Here is a 23,969-nt window from a genome sequence, read left to right on the forward strand (position 1 = left end):
GTGTTTGTGTGTTGAGTGCGGTCCAGTGTACTTGTTTGTGAGGAAATCCGTGGTCCAGCTGTCTCATTGTGCTTTCGGTGTAACCCGGCACGGCCCAGCCTTCTGGGACTACGTCCCGCTCTAAAAGGCCAGTATGGGAAACGCCGATCCCCGTCCCACCTCCTTTTCTCTTTCTGAACATTCTCAAAGCCATGAGTCAGATATTAAACAGTCCTCCGCTTCTGTAATCTCACAGCCGTCACCTGTCTGTTTTGCCCCTCTTTAGCCCTGTGCTGTTTACACACCAGACATGATTTCCTAACAAGGCAAAACCACGTGTGATTCACACAATGTGCTTTCACACCCAATATGGTAGTGCTGTTTTTCATCCCGTATCCTTCAGAAAGGCAGGGCACATGTGCGCAGAAAAGTCGTAGAAGTCTGATGAACACAAAGTTAGGATCGCACATTTTGTGGTGAATCGGCTCAAATTATAAATCATTTCTTTGATGCAATTTAGTGATGCGTCCGTTACGATTCTGGGTAAGGGAACTGATTTTTTACGTATCTACTCAATGTTTATTTTTTACCAGAAACATTTCAGTTTTGGTAGTTTGCTGTGATCATCTCTATTGCAAAAGCATCCTCGAGTTGTAGTAAAATGCACATTCAATTCGACAACTTCGAGCATCCCGAGGTTAAGTGTTCTGCTCACAATCATGGGAACCGTTTTCTCAGCTTCCATTCCGGATCCGTCAAGCCACAACACCTCACACCCGAATCAAACCCTCATCAGGTCTCCAAACTGTCTCACATCCGACACACTCGCAAACAGGAGGATCAAATGCTAATGAAAATATCCTTCAAAAGCCCAAAACTATGCAGACCTGACGCCAAAGCTCCAGTTTTCCATCACTCGAATGAGAATCTTGCCCGACCGAGAGCTTTCGGCAGAACTTTCTCAGAAAATCGAAACCTTTATGAGCTGGAAAAGAAATGCTACAAACATTACACATGCACACAAATATGTGACCCAAGACATAAAATACAGTCTACTCCAGAAAAAGCACATATTTTTTATCTCTGATAGAAACTATTATTTTCCCAAGGCTTTTTAGATATGTGCTCTTTGAAAGGAGTTGGCCGAGATTGAGTGGATTTGTATTTTATTTATCATTCTTGCAATGACCCAAGTTGACATGCGAGAAGAGAGTAAGTAAAAAACCTGGTAAGGTTGATTTCATAGAAAGAATTTTTAAGGTATCTTGTAGCTGGTCTTATAGTGGCCAGCGTATATTTTCTGGATCTTTCTTTTCTCTCGAACAAGGGAATCCTTGTCGGAACAGAAGCAATGTTGACTGTATGTGTAATGTATTTAATACCACAAAGCCATTAGGGGGGAGTAAGAGATGACGGGGTGTGGCTTTGGAAGCATTTCATCACTTTGGTGACTGAAATACCCTCCCGGTGTATAGACCTCTGTCTTTAAGGCCCGGCCCCTTTCTTCGGAATGGAAGTGGAGACGGAGAACAGACCAGGTCTGTGTAGCACCAGAGATTTGTGGGTGTGTGTTTGCTGAAGTTTACCTGTATAAGCAAGCAGCAAGAATATAGAACTGGGACGGATTGTTTAGGTTGTTTATGTTCCCTGGTCCTCGCGATTCAGTCCGGGAGATTTATTTGGACAGGATTAGTTTTTGACAAATTATTTTTTTAGGGATAGTTCACCCAAAAAAAAAATGTTCTCGTCATTTATCCACCCTCATGATAGCTCTTTCTTCACTGGAACAGAAAAGAAGATATTTAGAGAAATGTCTTGGCGGTTAAGTGTTCATACAATGGAAGTCAGTGGGGGTCAATGTTGTTTGGTTACCAGCATTTAAAAAATATATTTTTTGGTGTTCTGCAGAAGAAAGTCGGGTTTGAAAAGTAAATGTTGACAGTTTTTAAGGGGATGAATTTTATCCCTTTTTCCTCGGTGATAATTCCTAACATGGTTTAGATTTTCTCAAACTCCAAATACTTGTAGAATTATAGCAATTCTCTGCTAGTTGCTTTAAAGAACCTGAAGCATCTTTTTCCTTAATTGATGTGCATTTGATTTATGTGCATGTGTACAAGATGAAGATTTATTTATTTGATTTTGATTGCCTTTAGAAAACGATTCTTCTAAATATAATTTCTGTCAGCAAGATGCAGTTTAGTCTTGGTTTATGTATTTTCTAAACAAGCTTATTTTCGGTCCGTTTTGTCCGGATTTTTTTTGGAAGATCTGGCAATGCTAATGTGGAATTGCACATTCATTCAGCTATTAGATGAGTGGACAGAATGCTTCTGCTTTCAAAAACATGCTTTTCCTGCTGTGATTCCAGTCTAATGTCTTGGAGGGAAACCCGGATTTCAAATCTGAATGTGATGTTACCATCTCATGTGAGAAACAAAGATGCTGGATTGTGTGTCTGGTGTGGGGGAGCTGGTCAACGTTAAGTCTCTAATGGCAAATGTTATTTGACGGGTCGCAGTATAAACAGGAAAAACCCTTCATGTTAAACACGCATTCATTCTGAAACAGCAATGACAGAAACATTCTTGCTTTTTTAATATTATTGGTTCTAGCCTTGATTCCAGTTTTGTCTCAACTCGAAGTTACAGCGTTACGGCAGCCGGTCAACCGCATTAATGCGAGTAGAGAGTAGCGGACGTGGTTATTTTTGTGATAGAAATGCTCCACGAGTTACAATTGAAACAACATTATAGAATTGCAGAGAACTGGTTTGTACAGAGATGAACATGTGACGCTGCAGTACACGGCTTTGTTTATGTGTCTAAATTTTGCGACCAGACGTTCAGAATAAATAAATGAAAATAACACGACTACATTTGTAAAAGAAAGTTGGAAATGACATCACTTTATGATTCGTATGCTTGAGTGTGTTGATCATGGCTATGTTCCAAAAACTTGTGTGCTGTAGGAGACGGCATCTTAGGGCACCGTTAGCTTTCTTTATACTGCTTTCTAAAATACACTTATTTAAAATATAAAGCCAATTTTTTGACATGTGAAAATAAAATTTTGACAAAAACATTTTGTCCCTTGTCTTTTCGCAGTTTGCCGGATAGCCTGCCACCGGAAGTGTGAGGTTAAGGTAAGAAACAAAGCATGGCTCATCTAACATTCTGCCTTTCGTGTTCCAGTTAACAATCTAATGCCTAAAATTGAAAATGACAAATGACATTGGATGTGCTCGGCCAGACTTTCAACATTCCTGAACCAGGTTCTTTATGTGCCCTCAAAACTAAACTGAAATGAATTGTCGATTCTACCATCACATTTCCTTCTGGAAGCCACACAAGTTTTATCACAGTGAAATGTTTGTCCTGACAGTGAATACAGGTCTGTTTTGTTGGAGGAAGAGATTTGGCATACTCTGACAATCTCAGGAATCTAAAAACAACTGCATGCAATCACAGGACATGTTTGATTTGGCCAACACTTTCCTTGTTCAAGGTTCCCCTCCCCAAAAATTAAGACCTCTCTGCTATTCCTGTGGGGCACTCGCCAGTTTTAAGAAGAGGTTAATATGTTTGGGTAATGACGTATTTATGTAGGTAAAACCCGGAAGCAAGTGAGCATTTTAGGACTTCCGGTTCCATTCCTCCAAAGTCTATGTTTTTTAATGGGTTTTTGGTAAATCGGCCGAAATAAGGTCTGTGGTAAACAAAACTTCCACATTTTTTCATGTTTGATTCTATGAGATGAAACACACCAGTTATAACCCGGTTGTGATTTTTTTAATTAGCGGTTGCTAACAAGTTGCTAAAAGGCGATTACTTCCTTTGGCGGGGTTGTTAGACATCATCGTGCTTATAAAGCTCACAAATAATGCACACAATTATCTTAAAACGTATTTACCAGGGAGCACATTTTTAATAAAGTTTGAAAGAGTTGTTGGGGGTGGTGACGTTGATATCGAGCAACCTTATGTGTAGTCCGTTTATAGCATTGTGTGAGCCTATTTCCTCTGCCGATTGTGTTTCGGTTTCAAAAGTAACTATTGTTGTGTTAGTTTGTAAAGATGATCTTGATAGACAAAACGTGTAAACATCATAAACCTTTGTTCATCACGGAGCTTGTTTTTTGCGATCTTCCAAAAGTCTATGGAAAAATGCATAGGGCTTTCGGTCGAGGGAACCAGGGTTAGCCTCCAAAGAAAACTTATTCTCTGAGGTACTGGATTTGCAATCAAACTTTCTTTTCAATCATTTTGCATCATATTTTTTTCATATTGCAATGCATTATGGGATTGCCATCTCCAAAGGTGCACAAGTGATGCTGCTAAAATGCCCTAAAATGCTCCCTACTTTGGCAGCGCACTGGGAATTGGAACAGAGCCATCATCTATTATTGTGTATTTTGGTGGTGTGTGTATGCGTGCGTGCGTGTGTATACAGCTAATTCTGCCTACTGCTGTGCTCCTCATCACACCCACAGGAAATTCCAGAGGTGTGAAAGGGTCCGTTTGTGTGTTTTGAGTCCTGTTGAGTGTGTTTGTGGATCAGTGCACACTATCCAGTAGCTTTCAGACACTTCAGCATTCCGCTGTGTAGTTTGTACCATCCGCTATAGAGGAATGCATGACACATTAAGACGTGTTTTCTTTAAGCATTGTTGGATAGATTATGTCTAATTTAAGAGGAGATCTTTGACAAGTTTCTTTGATTCGACTGCAATTAAGACTAAAATAACTCTCCAGATCTGTTTGGAGATGTGTAATAACTTCCCCTGCCAGTCACTGAGGAATTTCCGCCTCAAGATTCAGGAATGGATGCAATTCGTCCTCCCACCATTAGATAAAATATTAAAATGACATTTGATAATTTAAAAATGACAAATAGTCTTAGGAGTTTCCTGTTTTAGATGTTTATTAAATTCTTTTGTGGCGTACGGGACATGTTTTCACTGTTTACTAAAAAAACGGTTGATTTTTCAACCTCAGACATCCATTTCTACCAAAAACAAATAGCACCAAATTTAAGAGATATATTTAACAGAGGCAATGACAAATAACATCAATATTAATGTTTAAATGTTAGGATGTTTTTATCTGGACTTTCAAAAGTAGAGAAGATTTTATTTTACATTTTTTGATGTAAACACTTTTTTTAAGATTTACTTTTGGAGTTTTTTGCATGTATTTTGTATTACGATAGTACAGAGGAATATATGACAGGAAGCAATTTAGGATAGAGAAGGAGGGGCAGAATTGGCAAAGGACCACGAGCCAGGCTTCTAACACAGGTCGCCCTGAGCGTGACCCTAAACCATGTCCGAGTACTTGCCAATGAGGCTATTGACTCCGACATAAACACTTTTTAATGGAAGATAACTTGCTTACAGCTTTTTGGCTATGTATTATAATTTGATACAAAATGATGTTTTATTCAATGTAAGAAAGACAAACTTTTTAAACTCCCATGAATTCATATTCGACCAAAAGGGATTTGCAGCAGGATGCTATGCCATAAATCACCTATTTCCATTTTTAGATAAGACTTGCAGATGGCCCCTGTGTAACCTCTGCCACTAAAAGCAAATGCTCAGACAGTTTGCTATAGCCACATTGGAGGGTTTACTGGCTCCGGTCCCCGTCTGATGGAAGGCTGGAAGAAACCACGTAAACACAAATATGACAGACTGAAGTGCCCTGAGCCCAATTTAGAAACAGTTATCACAATTTGTTAAACAGTTTTCGTGTCTTGGATAATGGTTAGCAGGAAAGTCCCCTGTACAATATATCCACGTCCACATGTGCATGTCCGACCTTCGCTTGGAAAGCTCAGAGATCTTGGACAGAAGAGTTTTCAACCTCTGTATTCTCATGCCAAGCTTAGATTATATATTTGTGTCCTGACATCACTGGTAAACCTGGCTCAGACTTGAGAACATTGTGCAGGTCAGACATCTCCAAACAGAACACATCACATCTGTTGTCGGATAGGATCTTTTCGTGGTCTTGTACCAAAAAAGTACAATAATGTTGCATGAAAGTATTCATTTGTTACTGCTGTTTGGCAGAGGTGTGGATGTTTGTGACATGAAGTGTGTGTTTATGAAGTTTAGGGAGATTTTAAGAGTTAGTAATTCCCATTTCTGTTGACAGTTTAACTTGGTGTCTCAAGAGGTCAAAAATGGCCGTTAACTGCTGCGGGCTCACAGCGGGTTCACAGCACATGAGTTTGGAGACTGGACGTAATTTGAATTCCAAAAGCTAGAAAATGAAGTGACAGTCTCTGGGTGATTGTAAATATAGTAAAAAGTGAAGTTAAGTGGTGGAGTAAAATATTCATTAGACTCGAAGGGAAGCCGCGAGCTGTGGAGAGCTGATGTGACGCCAGCGAGTGCAGAGCACCGAGGAGAACCAGCACGTCGAAGTCAGAGGCCAATTACTGTAAACGCCAGAGGAAATGAGTGCAAATTAAATGGTGTGAGAAAACATGCAGCTGATGACGACCTCGGCTACATCTTCATTGTTTAGCCTGACATGTTTCTTAAAGGGGCAGTGTGTCCGTTCTATGCTGATGCATGACCAAACTCAATGCAAAGATATGTTTTTTAATCACCAAAATCAAAGTTTGAAACAATCAGTACAAACCGATTTGTTATCTTAAAGAGTACATATTACAAGATCATGTAAATTACGTTTCATACAGTGTGTAATGTTGCCATGTGTGAATTTAAGCAAGAGAAAAGGGAGTCGACTATGAATCACCCAAGCGAGTCGTGCCCTAGTCCGATTAGCGAACCGCCGCAGATTTACGTCACTACATATAGTCCCCGCCTACGTTTTGCTAGGACTGCCTGCGAAAACTTTACTCTTCTCCCCCAAACATAGTAGCTTGTGAGCCTCTTGAGTGGTAGACTAATCATAGCAGTCTAGACCATCTGACCAATCAGATCAGTGTAGGCTTGCAGAAAGGAGGGGTTTAGACGGATGAATCAGTTAATAGGTAAGGTAACAATAACTGCCTAATTTAACAAAATAATAGTGTTTTTACAACTTGTATGTACATAAACTTGTTGTTGGACTCTACATTAACTAAAATAGGACCTTAAAAAATATATAAATATTTACTCTTTAAAGGTGCAATATTTTAGAGGACTTATTGTCAGAAATGCAATATAATATACATTACTGTTTTCAGAGGTGTATAAAGATCTTACATTTTGAAATGTTATGTTTTTATAAAGTTAGAATGAGCTATTGCTATCTACATACACCATGAATCCTACTTACAGGGAATTCACCATGTTGAATTCACGCATTTCCTAAATATGTTCGGATGCCATTGAAAGCTTAGGCAGCTGACTTGTTGCCTCGCTGTCTCATGAGGCAATGACTACGGAGGCAGCGTTTAGGCATGAAGGCAGCTCCAAGAAACACGTTCGGACAGCCTTCATAGGTACCGTAACGGTAAATATTTTAAAACTACAATAGTAATTTCTCAATAGAAATGCAATTGAATTTGTAAAAATTTAACTTTATTTACACAAAAACTGTGCTATAGTGGCTTTCTTGGTTGCATTTTTTTTTTTTTAACTCGACCCTGGTCGACCGATCACATTCCCCACACACATAGAATTGTGGGACATTGAAGGCAGCGAAGAAGACATCTTTGCTGCCTTCAAAAACCGACCAGATGGAGGTATGTCAGGAGACAGGAATTAAAGCAAACATTGGATTTAGACATGCCTTGATGTCTTCCTACCTTGATATACTGCCCTCCAAAGGTAAAATTTTAGAGCATTTGGACGCAGGCGTTATCTACTTCGGCAAAGAAGCGAAAACATGTTTGTCTTGCGCCAGCCACCATAGTGCTTCGAAAGGGAGGGATGAGGGGTGATTGAACCATTGGTTGCAATTCGTAACTTCACCACTAGATGCCGCTAAATTTTACAAACTGGACTTTTCAAGGTTGAGCTCATCCCAAAATCAAATTTGTGTGTTTTTAGTTTTATTTTACTCACCCACATGACGTAAATCATGTTTTGAGACCTCTGGGCGTCTTCGGAGAACAAATAAAAGATAATTATGTGACATCCTCATGGACATAATGGTTATAGTTGTTGTCAAGGTCCAGAAAAGTACTAAAGACATCGTAAAATTCGTCCATCCGCTCATAGTGGCTCAATTGAATTTTATTGAAGTGACGAGAATACTTCGTGCGAAAAAACTTAACAAAATAACGACTTTAATCTATATATTCTCCTCTGTCTTGTCAGTCTATGGTGCACCTTCATGAGAGCACTTGGACGCATACGCATTAGGTGGGGGCAGACGCCGGCATTCTGACTGACAACCTGAAAGCGTAATTTATTAATGAAGACTTGCACTTTTTTGCCTCATCCGTATGTGCACATGCGTAGAAAATAATAACTTATAAAGTCGGGTATGATTTTGCATAAGTCAGTTGGCCTTAATTTAACTTAACCAAATAAGTTCTGCTGTAATAATTTGTCTCATAGAGATGGGCATATAGAAGCTTTAGCTTGGGCACTGAAACACTGGTTTAAATCTGAGTTTGAGGTGTTTACTTCATCGTCATGAGAAAATTGATCTCAGACTCCAAATATCCATATTGTATGTTTTTGTCAGAGATCCATCCAGTCTTAAGTTATTTTGGGTCTATAGAGAGAAATATTTATCCCTATTTTGGTTCTAGTTTATCTTTCTTCACCCTTAAAAATGAAGGTGCTTGAGAATTCCATAGAATAACCTTTTTTTTGTCTAAAGGGTTCCATAACCTTAAACATCACAGAACCGTTCTGTTTCACAAAAGGTTCTTTGTGGTGAAAATTTGTTCTTCAGATTATAAAATGGTAAGAAAGAGATGGTTCTTTAAATAACCTATGACTGAATGGTTCTTTGTGGATTTAAAAATAAAAGGTTTTCCACATCGTTGCCATAGAAGAACCATTTTTAGAGTGTTGATGCCATTACAAAAACTTTGTGTAGAGGTTTCTGGCCTGCGGGTTTAGTGTAGAACCGAGCTGGATGGATTTTGCTCTGTTTGGACGATGAAACACTACCGCAATGCGTCATGAGTAATGTTCAGGTCAGTCTCCGGGCAGCAGTATGAGAAAATAAACTAACTGTGACCACTGTAAATCGCCTCCTTTCCTAACAGTTAAGCTTTTCTTTCTTTTATAGTTTTTTTGTAATCGAATATGACCACAACACATTGTTAGTGCTGGCGAAACACACTGTCTCTTTACGACGCTTTGCCTCATTTCCACAACGTAATGTTCCTCTGTTTCACTTGAGGTATCTGAGGACTTACTCGCCGCTATCGGGAGAGTTATAACCTTCCCGTGTTTGTTTTTTTGCCACTTGAGGGGTTCGATTAAGCTCCTGACATGCTGGTGTTCGGCTTGGGGTGGTTTAGGAGCATGGTTTCAATCGGGTTTTTTTTTTTCTTGTGGCGAGTTCTCACTCTGTTGACCCGCTAAGGTTAGAAAGATCTGAGGAGGAACTATAAGGAACTGTTTGTCGACAGAACAATGATGGGTCCTTCTCCAAAACTACATCCCCTGGTAGCCAAGAAGAACACGGGGGACTCAGATCTGGGTCTGGTCGTGGGGGAAACAGTACAGGAAAAGCCCCGCTCCACCCTGTCCGTGTGAAGTCCGCGTGAATCCAGGCCGAAATGCACATGTATTTGCAATGATTTTCGGAAGCTGGCTGTTCAAATAGCAGAAATTGCAAGAATTGGGATATTCTTTAGTACTTATTAAAAAGTGCTCTGACTGTCACACAAGGCTTTTCATCATTAAGCACAACATTTTTTATTATTTCACTTTATTTTTTATTTTTTATTATTATTTTTATTTTTTTATTTTTTTGCAATTAATTCTTTATATCGTTGTCTACAAAACTCTCCTGCAGATAAAAACGATTTCTAAGATCCTGAAAAACATTTTAATCAAGTGATCCAACATTTTTGAGACTTTTAGAGTATGTTATAAGCTTTTATATATATTATTTTGTCAAATTTTTATTTTATTGAACTGAACAGTTTGATTGCATGTCAGTCAAGCCTGAATCAAGAAGGCAACTCAACCCTAATGTTTCTCAACATAGCTACTGCTCGAGTCTCACACAGCCAGGCAAAAAAAAAACATGTCAAGAGAGAGAGAGAGATAGGGAGAGAGGGAGAGAGAGAGAGAGGGAGAGAGAGGGAGAGAGAGAGAGAGAGAGAGAGAGAGCAGGGAATGTGCTTCTAAAGTTTGGAGGTTGATTGAGGTGTGGTTGGCAGAAAGAATGTCAGTGCACCTCCTGTACACACACTTTCCTTCTCGTAAGATTTTACAGCCCGGTTGCAGCTGCGGTTTAGTGCCACACATTTGGACTTTAGAAAACAGGACTGTGGAGCCTCAGCATCTTTCAGCAGTCTCTCGCAACCAGGTAAGAGTAGTATTGATAGAGTTAAATGTTGGTTTTTGGGTAGTTTTACTTGCAGCTCACATCAAAGTCTTGCACTGAATAGAGAATGTGTCCTGTGGAATTTAATGTTTGCATCAGCCTTTTAGGGCTGGGTGATATGATCGAAATCCTACACATTTCATTTACATTGTGGTGATGGTATAGAAAATATGTTAACACTTTCCTTGAAGTATTTATGTATAGTGCATTATAAAGAGTTTTTAAAGGGGAAGATGCATCATAATTCTTCATAATGTGTGTTGTAATGCATTATAACCGATTTAAAATGTACAGTGTAACAATTAATTGCTAAGTGTTATAATGTATTAACTGTAATAACAATTATTTTTAAGACGATACAAAGCAGTAAAAGGTGCATTACAATGCTTTAAAACTTCTTTTATAATGCATTATACATACATGCTTCAAGGAAAGTGTTACCCAAAATATTTTGGTCTTTATTATAACAATTTTCTCACGTCTATTTTTGGAATAACCTTTGGTATAAATTAAGTATATTTTAAAAACAAGCTTTAAAGATTTTCTTTATATTTCTCGCTTGATAAAACACCAAAAACTGATATGAATTGAATGATAATTCTGGCATCAAAGGCAAAAATATTTTTACAGAAGATGTAATGCTTGTAGATTGGTCAGTATGCCCACAGATGTGAGTTATCACTTGTTCTCTGCTGTATATTAATGTACCAAATTGGTTTCTTGGCAACCGTAAAGAACTACACTCTGTTGTGCCTAACAGCACGCCTTTAAAACAAGTTTTTTCTCATCTTAACTTGTTTGGGACACGTCCCGCTCTGTTTTCACAATACAGTAATTCATGTTTTTGTTGCTCGTGGGTGTAAATAATATAAACCCCACTAATAGCTGTGCAAATATTTCTGGTGCAGTACAAATGACATAATAAAAAACCTGTTGACACATTTCCGACTTTGCACGGTATATCGAGTCATGCCGCCTACCGTCTTTGCTCTCTGACCTGTTTTTTCAAAGTCACTTAAACTTGCACGAGTATTTTGTAGGTCTACTTTTATCTGGCGAGTCTGTGGTTACGCAGTCAGCCATCGAGTGTGAAGGCTCATTTGGAAACGGTCTCGCAGCGAGTGCTGCTTCAGAAGTGGCTGACAGTTCCCTTTGTCAGCGTTTGAGGTCGGATGGACCGTTTGCTGCAGGTCAGTCCATTTCTTCATAGAGAGGTTTGGTGTCTCCTGGTCTAACCTCTGGCTGACTCTTTCGGGATCATTTCATATGCAATGATCTGTTTCCTGTCCTGGAGACCTAGTTTAGAGAGAAAACGCTTGTCATTAATGGAGATTTATATACAGCGTGAAACAGAGATGTTTTGACTTTGTGGAATATGGCTGAAGTGGTTGAATAGTCCTGTGGGGGTGTCGGGCCAACCACAACCACCCCCTACCTGTGGAAAAGAATCACCGTATTTTAAAGCGATTTACTTCGCTTGACTGTTTTGAGGAGGAAATCTAGATTCTTACATGTTATAAAGCAAATCTAAGTGAAGCTGGTTTGGGCAAAACTTACCTGTGGCTTTTGGGTGGCTGTTGGGTCAATGCTGTATTTCTGTTCAGGTGTTTTTTATCAGGTTATTATGGGTTCTTTTGGGGAGTTATGAGTGGTTGCTAGGGTGTTGCTGATCAGTATAAGTTTGGGGAATTTTAAAATGTTTGTATCATGGTCTGGTAGGTGTCAATCATGAGTTTGATTTGTTTGAAAGGTAGTTGCAAACTTCTGTTTTCTGACCCAACTACTGAAAATGTTCAGCCTTTTATGTAATCCCACGGTGGCTAGCATGCACCTGTATCTGTGAACCAATGATCCTTAGCTCAACCCTGGCGAATAAATATTCATAGTGCAATATTCATGATTTTAGCTGTACGCCTGGCACAGTTCATAAGATCGGCCACTTAGAGATATTAAACATCCTCGGGTAAGAATGAGAATAATGCATTTTTAAAATATAGATTTTTTATTCATGATTCAGCATTATCTCCAAGAGGCTTTGGGCTAGACTTTCAAACTTTTATGATATTTATAATTCCCCCCATTTATAGATGATTTATACAACCCCTGGCCAGATGAAGAGAGCGGTAAAAGGGGGATTTTGGTTAGACTCCATTATACTCCAGTGTTTCCGCTCCGAGTCCCTCCTCTATGGCCCCGCTCCAAGTCTTTGATTCTTTTCTGTGCCTCTGGGGTTTTGCACGTCCTCGGCGTCGACTCCAAGCCTTTGCTCCTGAAAACAATGGCATCACACAGACCCCTCGCATGGCGTTTGGGTGCGGCCATCATCTATCACTGCTGTACCCATCCATTTCAGGTCCTGCGACTGCGCAGCACATTGTTTCTCCTATTAACTTAATACGCACACGTATTAATGATCATAATGCCGATATCAGAAACATTTGTGTCGAGTCATTTTTATTTGGGGTTTTACAGAAAGTCATACTGTAATTTCAATGGAGCGTTACAGTAAGATTTTTTATCTTTTGCTGATTGTTGTTGGTCCAAGGAGATGGACCTAGATGTTGGAATATGAATGCAGTGATTTGCTTCCATTTAGCTTGAAAAGCACCAGGGAGGTCAGGTGCTGATGCTGGGATATTCCAATTCATTTCAAAGACAGTATGTACACCATTATAATTTCCACTTAAACCAATACAATTCCTGTTATCCACTTGTTAAGGCTGACGTCACGCACCACCATATACGGAAGGTTTATCTTCATAACGAAATCACTCATGGCTAGTCAACGATTTATTTTTTATAATTTATGCGAGTATTGATGTTGGAGATTCCGTGAGATTCCGTGAGCCAACAGCAAGGCTACAAAACGATATGATGTCATTGTTTGAATTTTTTATATATCCATGCTAGTAATGTGCACAATATATACCAGCAAGGTGCACTAACACAGTTTCCAGGATCAGTATTGATTTGGTATAATCTAGGGAGTCTGGCTTTGTGAGAATGCGCTAATAAATAACACTAATACTAATAAACATCTTCAATGTTGCTTTATGTAATTCTGTAAGGCTCAAGGTGAACAGAATTTGACCCCAGAATGCCCGGTGCAGGAGACGATGAATGAGTTGTCTTGATGGGGAAAGTGAATCTGTATCTTTACTGATGATTTGGGGCTCTATGATTCACTTTTTTGAGTCAAGTGAGAGGTCTTTGTTTAGATCGGAGGCTTAAGGTCATGAACACAGATCATTTATAAAGCTCCGCTCTCTTCTCTTCTACTGTCAGTATCTCTTTCTCTCTACCTTTCTCTCTTTTTCATTATTGTATCTCTGGAGATCTTTGAGCCCAGTTCCTAACATTAGTAGACTCCAGAGAAACGATTAAAAAACATATATAAAAATGAATAGATCAAATCTGATATGGCCACTTCAGCCAACATTTCCTTGATGTCCTGGGAGCAGTTTTCTCAGGATGGCCCTGTTCAGACCCCTGACACTGGGGACGGGCTCGCAGCTCGATTGCTTAGGCTTTCAGAGCAATAAACCAGTCATCATCCTATACATCATCAGCTTTTAAAAAGGGTTGAATCTCCTGTGGAGGTAATGACAGCGGTTGTAAAGACCGGAAACTAACGACACCACATGAACTCCTCTATAATAGGATTATTTTTCTTACCGCTTCCCGCGATACGGTTAATGAATGTTGAAGCACACGTGTCTCCAGGCACATTCTCGATGTTTGGAAGACATGCACGAGGAACATGAAAGCACATGTTGCCCACTTGGTTGTGATTTTGTTTTGAAATAGATTGTGTACAGCTGAGCTCTCATGTCCAGATCCGGGCATCAGACAATGAGGTATGATTTTTCATCTTTCTTCATTTATGTGTTTGTCTTTCTCCTCAGCTCATACAGTTGGGAAAACAAACAGCGACATACAAACTCCGTTAGATGGAATACGACATCAAAACGGCATTGAAAATATGTAAACAAAAGGCCTTCAATGTAATGTAAATATGATGTGATGTCCAGTCTTTGATTCAAACGCGAAGATGTTTTCCACCACAGTCAGCACGTCATATTCCTACAAGATGTGTGTCTGCATTCATTCCGTTGGCTCCGGCAGAAACTGAGCTCTGTGACTCAGGTCTTCCAGTTTCTGTACAATACCTTGTTTAGGCTTCTAACTGAAGCCAGGTGTACAGTACGCTGTGCTCTGTTTTTTCCGTCCGTGATTTCTGTTGGTCAGATTGTAAGATATGGCCTGATTGAGATGTTGAGTAAATGTTAGCTATGGTTAAGACTGTACGATATCTTGGGTTAGATTTGGTCATTATGTATGCCACTGACTGGTCTTTTTGCATGAATGTTCTGTTTGGGCATTAAGATTTGCACAAGAACTTTAACTGAGCGTATCAAAGTGGGCCCGTTGATGTTGATGATGTCTTGCCTGGAAAATAAAACCATCACAAAAAGTCTAATGGATTTAATGGTTACGATGAGAATTAGACTGGTTTTGATGGAAAGTGATGTGTTGGGTTCTGTTAGTGGCATGTTATCTGGCTGATGGGAATGAGACCCAAAGTCACACTACATTTACGTTGTTGGATTTTGTGATGGTAAGCAGCTCATGGTTCATAATGGTATTTGTAACTTAAGCAATATGATTTTTAAATTTATAGTCTGGAGTTTGACGTGACTGTATGAATATAGTGCGAAGACCGCTAAATGTAATGACTTTTTTATTGCAAGGTGTGGTATAGCTACACACTATTCATTGTCTAGTTGATGACCGTCATAGAATTAAAAAAATGTATGCTTTCAAAGAAGGAAGTTTACATTTATTTACATTCAGGCATTTGGCTTTTATCCAAAGCGACTTTCAATGCATTTTCTATACATTTTGTTTCCAATTATGTGCAATCCCCTGATTCGAACCAACATCCTTGCTGTTGCTAGCGCCATGCTTTAACTACTGATATAGCCACTGCTACAGGAAAGTTTTGTTCTCATGTACTTCGAAAAAAAATGTTGTCAAACAAATTGCAGCTGAAAAGATACAATCACCCCAAAGACGGCCTACAAGAGGTCTCTTTTAATTGAACATATGCAAAGTGGAAAAAGTGCAAAGAAAACAAAGAGCTGCGTTTCAGCCAATGTTTACATTTTTGGCTATTTGGTTGTCAGGATAAATCACAGCAATGTGAATCAAGTTTTTGGACACCGGTAGCGGCGAGCCGTGAGTCCATCTGACGCTGAGACTAGCCACATACAGAACAAATCCAAAGAATTCATACTAGCTTAAAGTGCTCTTCGGTAAACCTATAGCCGTAATGTTGTTTTACAGGAACACAGGAGCAGGGTACTAAAGCCCCCCTCTGTGTTCTCAAACCCACAACATTCTCTCTTACTGTAACTGTTTATTATTTTCAAAGCCCTGTTTCTGGTTCTGCCGAGAGTGTTGGCTCGGGAGTGCGCGTTGGAAACCGATATGTGGACGAACAGTAGACTTTGCCGGTCTTACCGAGTTTGTGAGCCTGTATATATCTTTGGGGTTTTTATGTGTTTAGGTTCTGTTGATTTGAGTGGTCTTGGGTTTCTGCGGTGAGCAGTGAATGTAAGGAGGCTTGAAATCATGAGACCTCACTGAATTGGTCTTCACGTACAAAACCACCTGCTGAGAGTCGTAAAAGCATACAGTTTGTATACAGTCAATGCGTGGGCTCGAAGATTCAAAAACAACAGTTCAGTCATCATTTTTACCATTATGTTGTTCAAGCCCTGCAAATGACTCTTTCTTCTATGGAACGCAAAAGAAGATATTTTGAGAAATGACTGGTTTTGTGTCATACAATCGAAGTCAATGGGGGCCAATGTAGTATGGTTCCCAACGTTCTAGAACGATCTTCTTTTGTGTTCTGCAGACGAAAGAAAATCATACAGGTTTAAAATGACATGAGGGTGAATAATGAATGAATTTTTTTCTATCACTTTAAATAGAAAGTTTACGCTGTAGCAGGTTTGATATATTTATATGTATATGTATATTTATATATATATGACATGGGAGCATTGCTTGGGAGTTTACAAGGATTGGAAATGATATTCGGCCATTACCACCTGTAGCTTTAAGAGAGGTGAAGGAATTCACAGTTAGTTGAATGTGTGCGCTCCATATGTGCAGCTCAGTGTCATTATAAACCGCTTTGGTGGGCCTCTTGTTCCCGCACCTGTCTCTCTTCAGGCTTCTGATTGGCTCCTGCATGTTCCAGCAGGACATACCTTCCGGGAATCACGGGAATGTGCTCCTTTAGATGGAACATCTAGTGGACATGAAAAACATTTTCTCATTTTGACCCCACACTTTCTTATGCCATGCTGGACCTGGCGTTTGTTTTCCCTGCACGTAACTACAAACATTAATGCCTCATTCTAGGCGTCCTAACAATGCTTATTACAGACAACACCGAGGGGAACATAAAAGATAATAAAAGCCAGGACGCAGGAAATATGTCAGACTCATAACATCTAATAGGGCCTTTTCAGACGAGCCTAAATTCTCAGCTTAAAAACAACAGCAACAACAAAGACACAACAACCATGCATGATATTTCAGCATACTTTCCAACCTTGACAGCATGATGTTTGCATGGAAACAAAAAACTTTTTTATCTGCATTTGGTCATATTATTCAATTATGTGTGCTCAGTGTAAACCAGTTGACCGTGGTGTTCGAGGCTATGAGATGTTTATGTTTATATTCTTATTTTTCATCCACATCATACATTTTTTTAGAAAAGAGGCAAACACAAATAGCACCTTTTTCATAAATGTCACAATATTGTGTTTTTAACTGCCATCTGAGTTCATTTATTATAAACTATTAAAGAATGTGAGATGGTTTTTGGGGGCGAGCCAGTGTCTTGTTTTGTCTCCTCCTTTTTCTTCAGGTTTGTGATTAATGCTGAACTTTGCGTCCCACATAGTACATCAACATCTGTTCCGCGTAACTGCAGGAACTCTCCAAACTTTCATACTCGCATCTTCTGTATAATTACTTTGATATCACCAAACAAAAGGCTCATGTTTTCCATCAGGAAGGTGTGTTTCTTAAACAGACACCCAGTTGTTTCCTTTGGAAACCACCGAAAGGCTTGTTAAATGACGTAACAATTTACACTGTCACGTCTAAAAAACGGTCCTTTTCTTTTGGAACGATATCAGCGCTGTGTTTATCAACCTGGTTCTTCAGTTGCATTACCACTATAATTATTATGGTTCGAAGTACTGTGAATATAAATATTCCAAATATTTTTGTAAGAATACACACATTTTTTACTGTCAATAGAATGTAGTTAGATCATCCACCAGAGGGGGCGATCTGATCACGCAAGCCAGCCTAATCCTGACCCCTGGCATTAATAATAGCTATCATGCATGTTGTTTTGGCTGTGATGTTGGCGGTTGGTAGGTGTTTGTTTGGGAGGGGTAGGTGTGTAATCTGAACAGACCCCTCAACCCAGATTCAACAGAGAACTGATTTCAACAGAGACCACATTGTGTTGTACTTCGATCTCAGAGGCTTTGTAGATCGATGATCGCTTTAGTCTTGACATCAGGGAAACAAAGAGAGAGAGAGAGAGGGCAAGAGAGAGAATGAGAGGGAGAATGAGAGAGAGAAAGAGAGCGAGATAGAAAGAGAGAGAGAGAGAGAAAGAGAAAGAGAGAGAGAGAGAGAAATAGAGAGGGAATGAAAGATAGAAAGAGAGAGAGAGAGAGAGAGAGAGACAGAAGAGAGAGAAGAGAGCGAGCGAGCGAGAAAAAATTGAGCGAGAAAGATAGAGAGAAAGCGAGCGAGTGGGATGAGTGTTGTGTTAATATAAAAAAATTCTATTTAACGTTTTTTTGTACATTGGATAATTACACATCAAGAAATTTTGTGATATTGTAAAAGATATTTGTTGGGTTAAATGTTGAATTTTATCCCAAATGTTATCTTTTGAATTTCAAAACATTGGTGTGATTTCCCAAAGGCACCGAAACACTTGGAGGCGACGGTTTGAAGAGAAAAGTCCTTTTAAGGAATAATGAATCTTGAAAATAAATTCATTGTCCAAACCAGACATTTTTTCACCTAAATATTACGAATTTGGCTTTAAAAAAAAATGTTGTGCAGCCCTGAAGTTGTTATCTCGTAAACACAGACAGACTTCAAAATGTCTTTGTCTCCTGAGGGTGAAAGGTAAAAGTGCTAAAGCTGTCAGTGAGAGCGCATCAATTGCTTTGGATCTGTCTGCTTTCAAACAGCTCCGAAGCGTTAAATTCCATGTGCCCGGATGCTCACCTGCCTGTTTACCTCTGAAGTCAATTTAAGTGATCTTTATATTGTGCTAAAGAACAGCACTGTATTCATATTTGTAGAAATTGTCTGTAGGGTTTTTTGTCTAAACCCCTTAATGTTACCCATAAGAGACATCTGAGATTAAACCAACATTTTATTGACATGCATTGTTGTCAAAATCTTTCTTTAAACAATGATGATGTCAACACAATCTACGTTTGGCATTTTCTTCCTTTAAACATTTTTTTTTTTGTATTTTCTCATCTGTAGTCGCTTTGAACGTTTTTCTTTTTACCTTTCACAATAACAAGCTGCATTTTTCTCCAGCTATAATTCAACAAATAGTTTTCTTTAATCTGAACTCTATTGCATTATCTTTCAGAAGATGCTTTCGGGCAGGTTGAAGTGCATTCGACATGGTTTTGTTTGATATGTCAGAGCCGGTCCGAGTAAGCTTAAACGCTCTCCACAGTGTTCCTCACATTCACAGCTACACGCCTCATGCTGAGCACGGATTCTGGGACTGCTCCTGGCGTAACTTTGAGCTTGTCAACTCATGTTTAACCTGTAAGCTGAGAACTTGATAACAACTGGAGAAGAGAGAGAGAGGAGTGGGCGAGAGAGGTGGGCTGATGAGGGAGAAAGAGAGAGGCAGAAGGGCTTTTGTCTGTCAAAACCAAGTCCAGCCCACATGACTAGTTGGGAATTTCGGCTGTGTGTGTTTCTAAGGATTTTTTCCCCTGGCTTGTTCCATAAATGCTTACAGAGCGAGAGAGAGAGAGAGAGAGAGGGAGGTAATAAGAGGGAAAGCAGAATGGCAGTAGCCTGCACTTAGACTTCCTAGATTTCCTTTCGTAGCTGCTTGTACGACAGAAGCCAACCTTCTTTCTCAAGTCAATAGCCATATATAGTGTGGAGGTTTGTTATGATCCATCCTTTTACCCGGAGTGGGCAGCGAATGCGAGTCATTTTTCCAAGAGTTAAATCTTTCCCGGGAAGCCAAGGAGGCAGACGTGTCCGCACACTCGCACACCCCGACACACTCACACTCTCGCTGGATTACACCGTGTCTGTGTGAGAAAGCCGACTGCAAGTCTGCAATACTGTCTGCACGGAGGAGAATGCGGCGCTGGGCTTGACACATGCACACACGCATTGACACCCAGCAAACCTTCTCGGATGATGGCCACTGCTGTGTTTCAGGTAGGAGGATCGTGACTTAGCGACGTTGATGGAGATATCGAGGGATTTTTTACCTCATTTGCTCTTCGAGTTGTGTGTGTGCGTGCTGCAGAACAGTTGATGGGTTGTTTGCTTGTTCTGTGAAAAGACTGAGTGTGTAAGTGTTTGCAGACGCGCTTAATGGATGGGGAGGAAAGCTTGTGTGTGTGTATTCTGTAACAGCGATGGTAAAACGGCTCTGAAGGCGAAATGAAAAGTGCAGGAGCGCTGCGGTGATGTCGAAGAGAAATGAGACATAACTGATGTTCGACCGCGTTCAGACTCTGGGTCTGGAATGCCCCGGCAATGCAAACATGCATCAGAACATTTCAAGGGGTCGTTGTGATTTAAAGGAATAGTTCACCAACAATGACAGATCTGGAATTATTTTCTTAACCTAATATTCTGTTAAACCCAAATGTTATTTATTCATTTTGTGGAGAGTATGTGGAATGCACATGCTCATACAACGATAGTTTATAGTATGCTATGGTTGTTCAGCTTGAAAAATGCGCAAAAAAATCTATAAAAGGAAAAATAGTGCATGCCACGTGTGTGCTGTTAAATCTTTCGATGCCACTTGATAACTTGAAAAAATGTCTAACATATTGTCAACTGGATTTGGTTTGCGACAAATGTGAGAAGCAATACTGCACAGGAATGATGTCAAACTACAGACACCGTGTTCAGAATTTGTTTGACAACCAAAGTCAGTTTAAATGTAGTATAATAATTCTCATTATTGAGTGATCTGCTCTTTAAAGGTGTATTGTATGTTATGTAGCATGTAACAGTGTTTAGGGTGAGTCGGGGTTGAGGTGGTGTCGGTGTCAGCGGTCCACAGCGAGGTCTCTCGGCTTTGATTTAGGGCTCTAGAGTGCCGTGTCCACAGAGTTTCCCTTTCTACTGTAACAAATGTATCTGACAGGCTGACAAAGTTGCTGTTAAATGCTGAACAATAGCCTTCCCCCTGTGGCGCAGACGAACAGCGTGGCGTGTGGCTCTCTTTCTCTCATTTATCTTCGCTTGTTTAGGGTTGAATCTCACGAAACATGTCAAATGTGGTTACATTTACCCCAAATTTAGAAAGAGAAGCAAAAATATACATTCTGCGGCAACCTTTTTTGGTAATACTTTGGTAATAACTTTAGTAAATGCATTAGCTAACATAAACTAGCAATAAACAATCATATTTCAGCATTAGTTCATCTGTGTTAATGTTAGTTAATACAAAAGCATTTCTTTACTCATTTTTCGTGTTTGGTACTGTGCGTTAACTCATTTGAAAAGATATAACTTGTTGCTTTAATCGTCATGAACTAAGATTAATGTTTATGGGAGTTTATGTTAGATAAAGCATTAACAGAAAATTCTATTGTAAAGGTTTACTACTTTTTAAATACCAGCTTGCCTAAATGTAAATGTGTAACAAAAGCTTGAATGTGAAATGTTCAGGTGCATTGCAGTTAAAATGATTTTAGGTGAAACAATGTGACAATACGCACAAACAAGCAAAAAACAAAATGCTTGTAATTCTTCATGCATACTATTTTTCTGTTGATTTCAGTGACCTGTATATGTTTTTATGAGATTCATATACATAGGTTCATCACTGTGACCCTGAGGTCAAGAACAGTTGTGACCCTAGATATCACACACCAGACTCTTTAAGTATTTATGACGATGCAATTCAAATGCATTTATGGCATCAAAGGTCAAGTAAACCTTTTAACCGTGCTATAATGTTCTCTAAGGTTAAAATACAGGCACATGTAATATTCTTTAAGACGTGCGGGTCTTGTGCTATGCAACATTTTGAGGTTTGTTTCTGTATTCCTCCCTTTTATCACAACCGTGGGAAACAGTGGTATTTTGGGCACTTTTGCAGATGCAGTTTTGACTAATTTGACTCAAATTGAGGGAAAAGAAAGAATAATGTTGTTTGAAAATATCAAGTGTATTTATCTTTAGCTAAAGATACCGAAAGGGGAAACCGAGTCAGAGATTGCATTTCTCATGGGTGTAACAAATATGTTGTATCGCCAGACTCCTGTTATTTCATTCGATTTCTCTCCATCATCAGACCTTGAACGTTCACTCGGCCTCACTGATCTCCGTAACATCTGAATCACCAGGAGAATATCACTCTTTCATTTTGAATGAATAGTTCACTCGAAATGAAAAATGTGACTAATTTGAGAGTTTGAAATGCGTGGAAAAGAACTACATGAAAATCCTTTAAAGCCTCAATTTGCAACTTTTTTGCTCAAAATAAAGAAGTGCATAAAAAATAGCGTAAAAAAAATATGTTTCAATCCAAGATTATAGACTATAGAAAGGCAAAACTTTCCTTTTTGTGTACAGCCTAAACATAAATCCAGCATACGTGTTAGGAAAAACATCAAAATGAGTAATTAAATGATTGCTTCAGCTTGTTATTGGTAAGCATCTATTGGTTTCTTCTCAGAAATGAATTGGATCATGGCTCTGTACTTTATCCAACCCCCCGCAGGTTTCATTGCAGAAACGCCAGTAAAACCATCAGCTGATGGGGCTTAAGTACCTGCCATGACTCAGATATGAAGGAAGGAGATTTGCGGTCACTCAAACAGAGCTAATTACCAAACCGTTTTGTTAGTCTCCCACTAAGCTGTCTGATCCGCGATCGCTGCCAGCCGTTTGATGTTGAAAGGTGTTTTTTTCCTCTTTGGTTAACTTTGTTTCTTACATAGAAACTAAACACACTGAACTACACAGAAAGATCTGCAAAGGTGAAGTTATGCACATTTGGGGTAAGAGAAGCCATTATGGATTTTTTGCACTGTTTGTCCGAACAATGGCGGACAAGTAAATGTTTTCTGCAAAAACGGCACTTCGAAATCGCTTTTAACTAGGTTTGTAAAAAGTGGTCGTCCCATTTTAGGATTTCGTTCCGTCAACTATTAGCCAAACATGCAAACAAGTTCCTTTTCTTTGATTCATTGTCATAACGGTCAGAAGTGAGATACTGGGACTGTGGAGTTTTCTCAGCATTCCATCTGTTGGCTCGGATTATAGTTTAAGCGTTTCAAGATCCATTTCCAACATTTCTCTATTACTCAAAGCGAGGGAGATGCATCAAGATCCACATCGCTGCAGTCCAGTGCGGAATTCTGTGTGATAAATGTGTGTTTAAAAAATGTTCTGGAAGTTCAGGGATGGTTTCATCTCATGCCTGGAAGATGTATCTAGTATCACCTCGGATTCTGCCAGATAAATAAATCTGCATTTTCTGTGCCTTTGCATAATTTGGCCAACCCTCCTTCTTTTACTCCGAGGTGAACGCATGCATCCAGCGGGCATGTTCAGATAGCAGGAAATCATGCAAAGGTGTGTGGGCTTGTGCGGTCACGTGTTTGCTTGCAACAAGTGTTAACAGAAATGACAGCTGTGGAGATAAAGGCTACATCGCATGTAAATATAAGATCCGTTTTTGGAGCGATTAAGCTTTGTTTACATTCTTGGGCTTTCTTCTGGACATGTTTAATCCACCACAGATTCATACCTTGACTAAACAGAATTCCCTTGTTGGGAACAAGATCTTTGCTTTCTTTCTCTGCTCTCCACAGATTTGTTTGTTTTACACATCTACCGTTTTTAAGACTTCAAATTTGTTTTGTAAAAGCACAAAAATAGGCTCATACAGTCAACTTTAATCATAAAGTTAGAGCACCAGATAACAAAATTGACAATATAGAAAAACTGTAATCAAGATAACCAAGATAGGGCCGTTTTGACCGGAGAGCAACTTTTCACAATGTCAAAGCAAATTAGCAGCAATCTTTAAGAGGTTCAGTACTCGCCAAATGGTTGGAGGCTAGAAAGGTTGTGAGGAGGTGCTGACGGAGGCAGAAACGCGCTCTATGGACATTCCTGCATAGAAGCCGAGTCTCCAGGACTGTCGGAAGAG

General features: G+C 39.5%; 1 protein-coding gene across 10 annotated transcripts in view; it reads left to right on the plus strand.

Annotated features, from left to right (window-relative positions):
• The window catches only part of tns1b (tensin 1b), a 171,942-nt gene that overhangs the window by 67,233 nt on the left and 80,740 nt on the right, over nt 1-23,969 (plus strand). For 8 of the 10 annotated variants that reach the window (XM_056755607.1, XM_056755610.1, XM_056755612.1 and 5 more), the window contains exon 3: nt 3,087-3,124. In XM_056755607.1, coding sequence (XP_056611585.1) covers nt 3,087-3,124 — 38 coding nt within the window. Of the gene's footprint in view, nt 1-3,086; nt 3,125-10,358; nt 10,442-19,616; nt 20,003-23,969 lie in introns of those variants that run through there. The other 2 variants (XM_056755617.1, XM_056755616.1) reach the window with 2 other exon arrangements.

Source organism: Triplophysa dalaica, chromosome 8 (assembly GCF_015846415.1).
Source record: "Triplophysa dalaica isolate WHDGS20190420 chromosome 8, ASM1584641v1, whole genome shotgun sequence".
Classification (NCBI taxonomy): Eukaryota; Metazoa; Chordata; class Actinopteri; order Cypriniformes; family Nemacheilidae; genus Triplophysa; species Triplophysa dalaica.